This window comes from Aythya ferina (genome assembly GCF_964211825.1).
Source record: "Aythya ferina genome assembly, chromosome: 3".
Lineage (NCBI taxonomy): Eukaryota > Metazoa > Chordata > Aves > Anseriformes > Anatidae > Aythya > Aythya ferina.
The window spans coordinates 83968833-83980723 of NC_140298.1; the positions used below are offsets into that span (position 1 = coordinate 83968833).

General features: G+C 39.9%; 1 protein-coding gene across 1 annotated transcript; it reads right to left on the reverse strand.

Moving 5' to 3' along the window:
* Positions 1-261: 261 nt before the first annotated feature.
* On the reverse strand, positions 262-8974 carry MTFR2 (mitochondrial fission regulator 2). Its single transcript, XM_084512863.1, has 7 exons — positions 8865-8974; positions 8497-8601; positions 8114-8232; positions 6329-6546; positions 4949-5249; positions 2695-2881; positions 262-1107 (listed from the first exon to the last, which is right to left on the reverse strand). The coding sequence occupies exons 1-7, from the start codon at positions 8925-8927 to the stop codon at positions 1012-1014; spliced, it is 1089 nt and encodes a 362-aa protein (XP_084368989.1). The 5' UTR covers positions 8928-8974; the 3' UTR covers positions 262-1011.
* Between the last annotated feature and the right edge of the window lie 2917 nt (positions 8975-11891).

Sequence of the window (11891 nt, forward strand, 5' to 3'; positions counted from 1 at the left end):
GGGTAGGGATATAGAAGATACACGGTACATACAAGGGACACAATCCACAGTTCAATTGATAACGGATCATTAGACAAAAGAATAAGTGAAGGCAGCTATTGTAAGCAGTGGATCACAACAAATTTGTAAATAAGAGATTCCAAGTCTTCTAACAGGAAAAAAGTAAGCTCTTTATTTTATCTAAAATAAAGTAGTCTCCTAATATGGTCAGCTCTTAAGATACAAGACTCCACAACACAAAATGTCACTATCACACACATCTGTGATACAAAGGAAATTTTATTTTATAAACTCTGTGAACGAAACAGACTTTATACAGAAAAGCCAGAGAGATGATACAATTAATGTTCATTTACATGTGGAATTTAGACTATGTGCTAACAGATGTCTCTACAAGGTCTTTTTTTGTCTCAAAAGAAAAACTCCTCCACACGATAAGCATTTAACAGACAGCGTGTAGCATACTTACAGCAAGACAAAATTTCACAAACATGGAAGTTTCTCTACTGACTCAAGACAAATTAGAACACTGCTTGCACATGAAATAAGGAGTCGCATTAGCAGACTGCAAAGAAAACTGAGGAAACTTTATCACAGTATTAGCTACCATTACTTATATACAGTCAGCTATACACAATACAGTCCAGAAGTTTATACATCTTCAGTATTTACAGTGAAGTACAGAGACAGTGCTCACCTAAGCTGCCACACAAATAATTACTTTTCTTTCACGAACATTTCTTTCCTGTATTTCTCAGTTTCCCAGGTTTCAGACACAGTGCTCCACAGTAACAAAACCCTTTTTTTGGTTGTGTGCTTCTCACAAAGCATCACATTCATGAGTTTGGCTGCTGGGAAACTAAAGAGAAGGAAGAGGCAGTTTTACAAGCCCTACAACCCAAACATTAACAGCATAAGACAGATACATTCTATAACATATTACAGCAGTTTCACAGAGTGGGCCTGCCACTTACACACACACTACGAAGTTTCCTCAGCAATCTCCATCAGTTAAATATGAGCTCTCACTTTCCACGTTGATACTTTAACTTCATCAGTTCTCACGAGGCTAGAATTTGCACTTGATTTCAGGCTGCAACGTCCAACCTGGCCAGGAGGGATGGAATTAGATAAAATTATATCCAAGACAACTGAATGAGAAGCTGTTTACGATAAAGGCAGTTTGGGAGAATTTATGCACTTCACTTAATCTAGGAAGAATAACATAAACACAATAAATTGCTTTACATTAGTTTTTCTTCAGAACACTCAAGGATAAACAATTAAAATAAGCATGATCTTGCAATCAAGCCCCTGTTTCAACTAGAAAAGCCCATCTTCCTTCATCTGCTCCTGAACATGCTGGCCTTAATCAGTCCCTCTTCCAGACTATAATTTAACTTAGAACTTGGAACAAAAGAAGATTCATAAACACGCCCTTCCAGGATCTAACTTCAATCTTCATATCTAGAATCAGGTAAGTTTGCTACACAATGCAATGGTCTGTTGCATCCAAAACGTAAGTTTGCTACACAATGCAATGGTCTGTTGCATCCAAAACACAAGCCTGGCTGTTTTGTTTCCTTGCTTTTTACAAGTTTCAGACTTTTCCTTAAAAAAAGACTTAAAAAATTAAAAATCACAGGGAAATTTATATAGGCTGTACAAGAAAGGATGATTCATACAGTGAAGAAGATAAAAGCTACATTTCCTTGCAAAAATCTTTGTGCCAGCCTAAGGTTTTCAAAGAATCGTTATAGCAGGAAAAAGAAACACACATCTTAGTTTTCTTTAAATTTTCAGTCATGCAACTAGCCATGAGTATAGCTGCAGCCTTCAGCCTTCAAAGAATGTCTGGATTTCCACCACATGCTTTCCAATACTATTTTTCTCCATTAGGCTAAAACAAACAAACAAACAAACAAACGAACAAACCACAGTGCCAAATAAGATTCTGTATCTCGCTCATTTCACAGATGAAAAGATATAATTGCTAAGCAGAGAGAGATGCTTTAAATTACTTCCACCTATTTCTGTCTGTCTCATCTAAGCAGCTCTGGGGTTTACAAGATGTCTCTAGCAAATAACCACCAGTACCTGCTGGACTGCAGAAGTTAAAGTAGCTTGCGGACTGCTCTACAGAAACCAGCATCTTGTTCATAGCAAAGAACTGGATTTTCCAGGGGCTCTGCAACAATGTTCTGAATAAAAGATGCAGAGCATGTGGAAATGATGCTTGCACAAGAGGGAAGATACTAAACCCAATGCTTTAATTTTGTTTTCTGAACACTCAGCACATGCTAGGCAGACCTCTGTTACCTTCCTGGCATCTCAACTTGTAAAATTAGTTAACAAATTAATAGTCAGTATTACTAATTGCACATACAGTTTCTACATGCAAATGCCTGTTAGTTACTATCGAGCCAATGTCCACAGTTTAACCAACGATGAGCTGAATTTTTAGAGTCAGTCTAACTTTTTTCCTTTTGGTGTATCTAGAAAAGCATTTCCCAGCTGAAATCCATTCATAATAAGTTGTTGGGATTCTCTGCCTTGATTACACTTGAAAGAAACAACTAAGCTGATGGCTTAAAATCATTGTAGAAAAGTTGTCGACTCCAAAACCTTGCTACTATCCATGAAAACTGCAGTCATTTCAAGAATATAAAAACACATTATTATATAAAGACATACCAGTGGGATCTCTGGACTAGAAAACGGGGAGCTATCAAAAGATCTATTTTCTTTGTCCAGTGAATCATCATCGTCTTCAAATTTATGTGCAAATTTCTGTTTTAGTGCATGAGTCAGTATAGCAACTGGATCCCAATCTGAACTTAGCCTTTTTTTGGGTTTAGAAAGAGGAGTGCCTCCAGGCGACCTACAAAGAAAGAAAATTTATTATCTCCCGTCCTTAATCTTGTGCTTAGCAATCTAAAGTCCAATAAGACAACTTTTGTACACATCTTCATCCTATAAACCCTTGATTGCACAAATAATGCTGCTTTTGTTGTTTTAAAGCAATTAACCAGACAGGGCTAATAACAGTACACCTAACAACTCGTCAGCCAGATTCTTAGTTCAAAAATAAAACTTGATGCTGTTCCTTAAAGAAAAGCGTGTAATAAATCAACAGAAAGTGCTAAAGTAATGCAAAAGAAAAAAAAAAAAAGTAGAGTTTGCATAGCAGGTTTCATTCATAAGCTATATTAAGGCATATTAGTTGGAGATTCCTACTAACATAATTCATAACCTTTTACAACATAATTTGACTTAAATTTCATTGATTTTCAGTTCAGAACAGTATGCCTTTCTGTGGTCTTAGAAGAAAGAAAAAGAATTACAAAATTTCTCGGAGTAATTACGTTTAAAAATGATAATGACAGGACAAGAGGGAATGTTTTTAAACTAAAAGAGGGAAGATTTACATTAGAGGTTAGAAGGAAATTCTTCACTCAGAGAGTGGTGAGGCACTGGCACAGGTTGCCCAGAAAGGTTGTAGATGCCCCATCCCTGCAGGTGTTCAAGACCTGGTTAGACTCAAGACTGAGCAACCTGATCTACTGGGTGGCATCCCTGCCCATGGCAGGAGGGTTGGAACTCCATGATCTTTGAGGTCCCTTCCAACCCAAGACATTCCATGATTCTATTTTAATTTATAAAAAAAAGCGTTCTCAACAAAATCAAGACAGCAAAACCCACAAAATCAAAACAGCATCTAGCACCCCAAAGCCTAACATAAAGATAGAAATTAGTGACTAATCCAAGAAAATAATCATAAAAAACATCCTAAGCACTGACATATTTGAAACAACTCTAGATATATGCACACTTGTGCTAGCAGAAAGTGTGATTTCCAGACCAAAGAGTTGAGCTTACTGGTGTCATTGTGCATTAGCAGCAAGTCTGGCAGTGAAGTTCTACCTTCAGTATTTGGGTAGATGTCTAAATCCTGGAGCATTTCAGATGCACACCTATCATTTCCAACTCAACTTGCCCCTGCTAACATGATGGCGGTTAAAACTGTCATTACAAACGTTTCACTCTCTTCTTTCACCATACATAGAAGGAAACATCAAGAAATAGTTTTTCCTTAGTGCAGTTTGTATTTGCTTTATTTACTGTATAAATATATCATCAAAAGCATGAAGGTATGCTCCAGGATTGCATATAGATAATTTGTCCAAGACTTGTGCTAAGTATTTTCAGGGATAAAACTCACATTTAAGAAAGTACTGAAATAAGAGTGCAATCATTTTTGGTGACATTCTTCCCACATTAAGAGCTCCTATTATTCAGTAGAGATTCGATTGTTCTTGCATGCTTTTCCAGCTCCACAAGTTCAGAAAAGACATCTGACAACTTCTATCACATCTAGTATAGCAGACCAACACTGACACAAAGAGGTATTACAGTCTTTACTAAAGCATTTTTGTAAGGTCAACTGCTCTTAAAATCAAAATGGCATACTATGAAAAATATCACAATCCAATTTAAATTCAGGAAACGCTTTCAGTAAGATACAGCACATATTTGCTTTAACAGTTTGAATGTAGTACCAGAATATTCTGGACACATTAAGACACTTTTTCAGTCCTTTCACAGTGAATGAGAAAAGGGTATTTGTTCAGATCAGTTTCCTGTGACAGACCCAGTCTCAACAAAAAAAGGGATACAAAAGTCACACACACACACAGATGCAAACAACCTGAGATTCGTATACTAGTGCAGCAGAGAAGTTTTAAATGCTATATTCAGCATTTTTCAAATGCATCTAAAAGCCATGTCACATTCCAAGCCGTGAACGTAAACGCTGCCAACTTCAGTCTGTCAGCAGTAGCTGCGTGTTAAATGATTTGTTTCATCGTGGTGTTCTCTGCTTATACTCAAATGCTGTAACGGTTACATGGCCTTAGATAGCTCAGACACGCATTGAATTCCAACCTACCTCTCAGTAGCACGCAACTGAACTTTGTTTAGGTCTTTCAAAACATCCATCATACTAGGAACGTTCTTTGTCCTCTGGTGATCAGCAGCATCAGCTGCAGTCAAAGCACTGTTTCTTGCAGCACGGCGTTGTTTGATGAGTTCAATCGCTGAGTTACTAGCATCAACAGCAGATGGTGCACCAGAAGGGAGCGGAGGCGGCGAGGGAATTACAAAGTGATTGTGAGAGACGGACAATGGCGTAGAAGTCATGGCTGGCACTGGGTAAGACCCATCTGGAATGCTGAATGTTTTAAAGGCTTCTGGATGCAGTCAAAAGAAAAATGGGGATTTTATTCTCAATAGTCTGTAGTACCTTAGCAATTAATAATACTAAGCAACATCTTGTATGACTTTGTTTTAAGTCAAGATAAGACGGCCCTCTAAAAGCACTTCCTTACACACCACACATAACATCACAGAAGAAAATAATTACATTTAAAACTAAAACCAATTTTAGGCAGATTCAGAACACATGAAATAATGGATTTGAGGTGGTCTGGGCTGCTCTGATGTGTCTTTGATCCATGCACTAGGTAAATCAGAAACCTACAACAGAAAGCAGCCTGCAACTACACATAGATCATTCTCAATGGTCTGAAGGTTAGAATAACCCAGATGAAGCAGCAGCAAAGAAAACCACAAAGCACATAAAACAGACTACAAAATGCATAGAGTGCAATGGAGAAGAGACAAAAAGTGACAACAGAACAACAAGTCAAAGCACAGAGAGAGGCCCCTGAACCGTCTCGTATCAGTTCAAATGTTTCAACAACCACATTGGGGTTAGCGTACAAGACAACTGTGACCTCAAAACTTAAGGAAAAAAAAAATCACAAGATTGAAGTTCATATTGGAGACTAACTACCTTCGGTACTCCAGTGATGGTTACACATTAGACTATTTGTAGCATTCCTTTCTCTTAAATCTTGAGCTTCAATTCCATATATTTTTACTCAGTATTTTGATAACTTGTCAGAAATGGTACATAAGTCTAAGGTTATATATATATATATTTTTAAACAAAACCAGTAATTGGTGGTTTATTAATAGTGTTGTTACTAAGTTCCTTCACAAACATGGAAAAGAATATGAAGATCACTTAGGATCAACTGCATTCAAAATCAGAAAGTTGGCATTAAAAAAAAAAAAAAGTGAAAGCAAAGGCGGGAAACAAAGGGCACAAATGGTGAAAAAAATACATTCAGTAAATTTTGTTGGTATAACTTCAGGTGAAGAAGTTACAGATGTTCTATATCAGTATCAGAGACGTGGTTAGATGCGAACAAGACCTCTGACGCAGTAAAGGAAAATTGGTTTACTTCAAACCAGAAAGGCTTACGCGATGGAATGTTTCCCAGGGTATGTGCTGCAACAATAGTGGCAATCTGAGCACGAAGAAAAGTCAGCTCATCTTCAAGCGCAGAAATTTTCTGAAGTGCTGCTCGATCAACAAGACTGTCTTTCTGTATACTGTTTTTTGGAACACTTGGTATAGAATCTGTAGATGGATGTAAGTCATGATAAGCTGTACTTTTTTCTTTTCTCCATAATTCAGTCCTAGAAAGAAACAGAAAACACCGTTTAAAAGGTTCAGCCAGCAAAAGAAATCTCAAGGTTTCTTCAGGGTCTGTCCAAGCAAGTTATCAACGTTCAGCAAGACATAAAATTCGCAAACTATTTAAGAAAACAATTTGCTATTCATAACGTTAAGAAAATGTTTTAAGTCTTCTTCAGTTCAAGTAAGACAAAAAATCCTGAACAGTCATAATCAAAATAGATAACTTACTCAGGGATAAATTAGACATTGCAAGGTCATGGTACAGGATTGAGCTGTTACTACTCAATTTGACTGGGGTGCCTTTCCCTCCTCTCTACATGAAACAGTAAGTACAAAAGGCAGGGAAGAGTCAGATAACAACGATCTCTTAACTAGACTTCACACATTCTAGTCATTTATCAAACTCTGCAAGTGACAAAGAAGTTGCAATCTTTCAGAAAACACATTGGAGAATAATCATGAATTTTAATACTGACAGAGTAAGAACCTTATCTTTCAATACAGAATGAGTGTAAACTCAAACTATCAGAATGAGACTGTGAAAGGAAGAAATTAAGTTCACTTTATTTGTTCCAAATCCACTAAGCTTTGACTGAAACAAAAGTAGACCTTTTTTTTTTTTTTTTTTGCTACACTCATCCTTTTACTTCAAACCACACCTGCAACAGTTTTCTGATTTGCAAAAAAAAAAAAAAAAAAAGAAAAAAAATCTCACTGGCTCAGAAGGAAGAGATACAGATTACAACACTTGTCCTTGAAAAACATCCCACTGAGTCAGAAAAGAAGGAGGAAGAAGAAAAAATGGAAACAACAGAAAACTGAAGTTCCATGGATCTTTGAGTTAGACTTGCTATAAGCAGCACCAAGCAGGATAAAACAGGCCAGAGTTCCTTTTAACAATACACTTATGTTTTTAAGATTTTGCAGCTGCTATAAAAGACTTAGGTAATTTGACAGTAACAGCTGAGGAGTCCTGAAATGAAACACAACCATATCACAAGTTCTCTAACAAATTCAGACGACGCACTTTTTATTAATGTCTTGTAATTTCATTACCAGCGAGCAGTACACAACGATCATGGACAAACGCACACCAGTATGAAGTACAATTACATTATCCAACATAGACACAAACACAAAAGTATCCAAATCTTAATCTTGCTTTTAGCTCTCCAACTAATCCTCTAACTTTGAACATATCCTGTAGAAGAACAGTAAAACTACTTTCTATTCTTTCCCTAGAGGAACGGAAAGGGGCAGAGGAGAAGACTTCTATACCTCTGTAAGACTTCTATATACGACATGCATGCAAAGTTAAACGCAAGTTAAAATACCAGTAACGCATCTGACACGCTATCGGGAAGAGGAAAGGCAATACCCAGCATCAGAAATCTTTCAGGTGAGAATATTCTGCGCTAAAAGAACTTCCAGGTGAGCACGAACTCCCTAAAAACAAAGTTTGCAGGGCTGGTTTAACTAGAGCCTTGAAAAGGCTGAAGGAGGGGAAAAGCACTGATGACACAAGTTACTGCTATTACCCCTTTCTGCGCACGTACTTGTACTTACCTCAATCTAGCAAATACTTGCCCCTCATCATGTGCCACCCACAAGACATCAGCAAGCGATGGAGCTACAGGAGCTGTGCTTCGCTCATCATAATCTGGAGGACACGGGTCTTGAACAAGCTAAGAACAAATAAGCAAATATACACGCGTGTAGAGAAACTGGATTTAGTACGCATTAAAAATCATGCCTTCGTATAAAAGTTTTAAAGTGCTGTGAGGAAGCTGAAAATAGCGAGCATCAGGTAAGCAAAACATTAGTTATTTTTGCTAAAAATTAAAAAAAAAAAAAAAAAGAGAGAAAAAGCACAGGAAAGCTGTCACTATGTTAAGGAGCTGGGAAATGTAAATCCACGTGAACGGTACATAGAGCAGTAAATCACTTACTTGGAAATAAGGCCTGGGGTAGGGCTCTAGGGAAAGCATCGTGCCAAGCCTCCGGACCACGCTCCGCGTGGGGCCGTACTCCTTCTTTCGCCACACCGCTGCGATCTGGGAACCAGAGCAGCCGTTAACCCCGGGAGCGCAGCCGAGCCCCCGGGCTTCTGCGAGAAACGCTGCCGAATAACTTCGAGCTACGTGCGCCGGAGCGTGAGGCAGCCTCCCGCTCCCCTCCCCCGGCTGAGGGGCCCCGACGCACCTTGAGGCGGACAGAGCGCGGGGCGGGCGCGGCGGCCGTTAACGGCTGCCCGGAGCCGTTAGGCGCCCCCCCCCCTTCTCCTTCTCCTTCTCCTTCCCCTCCCCCCGCCCCTCACCTGCCCCGGCGGCCAGCCCAGGTGCGCCAGCAGCCGCCGCAGGAGCTGCAGCAGCAGCGCCATGGCCGCGCGCCCGCCGGCACCCGCTCTGCGCTGGGGTGGGGGGGGAGAGCGCAGCCAATCGGCGCGCGGGGGCGGGGCGAGGAGGGGAGCGCGCCAGGGCGCAGCCAATCGGTGCGCGGGGGCGGGCCGCGCGCGCGGGGGGCCTCGGGAGGGAGGCGCGTTTGAATGCCGCCCTGAGGGGAGCGCGCGGAGGGAGCGGTTGAGGCTGAAGGGGCGCTGAGGGGAGGGGAGGGCTGGGGGCAGCGCCCCGCCGCCCTCAGGGCACCAACTGGATTGAAGTGTCACGCCTCAAGCAGTCAGGCTGTATTAAAGCACAAACACTGGTTGATTTCTTTTAACCTCGCCGAGATTGCTGCTGTGTTCCTGGAGATCTACCTGAATTAGACTTCTAAAGAAATAGTACTGGTAATAAAAGCTGCAGTAACAGCACAAAACTTCCAGAGGATTATGAGGGTTTGAGGAAACGATGGACTTTTTAACCAGTATTTAAAAAAAAAATCAGTACAATACTGTTCTTCAGAAAATATACTTACCCAACTGCTCCAACACCTCCTTATCCAAGAAGGAAAAATGTCAACATGGAAAGATAGAAGGAACCAAAAGCACTTCACCTCAAAGTTGGTTAAGGGCAGGCACCTCAAACAAACCAAAATGCCTCCCTCCCGTAGTGCAGTTAACTGCATCGGCACCAGTAACACACAGCTTTGGAACTGCAGGTTCCAGCTGGGAACTTGAACTTGCCAACTCGAAGCATTTCTGTGCAACTCCAGAGTACGGATGGGACCTGCAGGATCCGCTCACTAGAGGGCTTAGTGGAAGCACTGCTTTAAGAAATGAGAAGTGGCACTGAGCTTAAGACTTGATGCTGCAGCCTGTACTTCTGGAGCGAATTCAAAACTATGTAATGACAACTCTTCTGCATGCTCAGTAAGTGCCAGCACAGCAGCTAAAGCAGGAAAGCTTTAATCAAATGCAGGTCTAGACCAGCAGCCTTGCTACTGCATTCCCACCCCCTGCCACTGAAACAAACATGTCTGATTTTCCCTGAACTGCAAGGGTAACCTTGAACTTGATAGCCACACCACGAAGAGGTAAAGCAGATTCAGAAACTGTCTCAGTGCTGGAGAGAAAGTCAGAATCAATCACTTAACTCTAAATTTAATTTAAACATTTCATACAAGTGGAAGGATTGATAGACTCTGACAGTGTTGCCAGATCGTTTTGCTCCCTTTGTTGCTTCATCTGATTTACCATACACAAAGTATACGTGAGCTTTATTTAAAAAAGAATAAGTTCTATATTTCAAACATCTATTAAAAGATGTACTGCACATGTAAAAGCAAATCCTGCAGAAAGGGAGCCTGCCTAAAATGTAAGGCAGGAATCACCCTTTATAACCACCACTGAAGGGCAAATACTAATCCTATTTCCCTTTCTACACAGATGCCGGCAAACTAGTGCAATCTGAAATCCAATTTCTTCTAATAGAGGTAGGAGAACACTGTTCTGCCTTCTACCAGTTATTAGGGATAGGTTAGACAGTTAACTACTAACAGTAAAGCTAGTAGGAGAGCACACATAATAGTTTTCTTTACCAAAGTGTTTTTGTTTGTTTTTGTTTTTCAAAACTGATGTTTTAAGGGACAAAATAAGAACAATACTACACAGGACATTAAGGTTTACTTTCTCCATAGCAGTCTGAGAAAGCAAACAAGTAGTCTTATTTGCTCAGAATGTCACTGCTCTGGTAATTCAAATATGCTACCGTCATCCTTAATACTCTCTAAGTTAAAGTGTATTTACCAGTGAAGTATGTTTATGTGGTTTTGTGTTTTGATGGTGTTGTTTTTTGGTTTTGTTCTTTTTTAATACTGTAGACTAACTTCTGCACTTTGGCTGTAACATTGAGAGGAGCACAACTGTTCAGGAACTGTGTCAAAGAGAGTCAGACTCACTTCTCACAGCTTCAGCTGACCACATCAAGTTATAACTTACACAGTGTACGAAGTGGGATACTAAAGGAATGTACTTCCAGGGCACTGTAATGGAATACACACCTCACAGAAGTGTTTAGTATATTCCAAATATCTTTACTGATTCCGGTTTTAAAACAACTTGCGTTTTCAGAGGGGTTTGTGGTGGGTGTTTTTTTGTTTGTTTCCTCCGAGATTTCAGTTAAGTCAGTGATGTGATAGAAGACTGACTTTTGCAAGATGACTTACCTGAAGATGGAAGCCCATATAAAGAAATTGAAGAGGCAGTTTAACAAATTGGAACAAAAATGGATACAAAAGATGGACTGATACTGCCATCAGTTCCTCAGCTAAAGTGCTCTGTTGATGACTAAGCTATCAACAAAAAAACAAACTGTAATTCCTGTTGGCCCTTACAATGCAACACATACTTCATACTTTATGGACAGCACCTTTTTTCTCTCGCAGTATGTTTAAACTCTAAGTTTATAAAACCGTAAACGCTGTCCTAAGCTACCTTTAGCAAGGGAAGTGTGGGTTTTATTTGTTTGTTTTTAATGACAAAACAAATCACTAGGTAACCATAATATCACTGTTCTGGTCACAAGTTACAGAAATTAAAGTAGCCGTAGATAGTTCTATACTAGCTGTAGAAATAGAGAGTGAAAGAGCTCCAGTTTTCAGATCTGTTCAGAGTTTCTAGCACCAGTGACTTGGAAGTAGGTTTCTAGAACTCACATACCAGAAGAGAAAGTATAAACTTGTATTCCTCAGGCTAGTAACTAGAGAACAGTGACAATTTCACTCTCCGAGATAAAATTCTGGCTGCTCCCTCTAGCATGAGAATCCAGGTTCATCATTCCATCATCCTGTGTAAATGTGATTCTTGTGAGCTAGTGTATAATCAACGTTATTGCTCGTCTATTTGCATTCACCCTATGACTGGGTAAGTGCCATTAAAACCACTTTTAATAAAAAAGCAACATAGAAG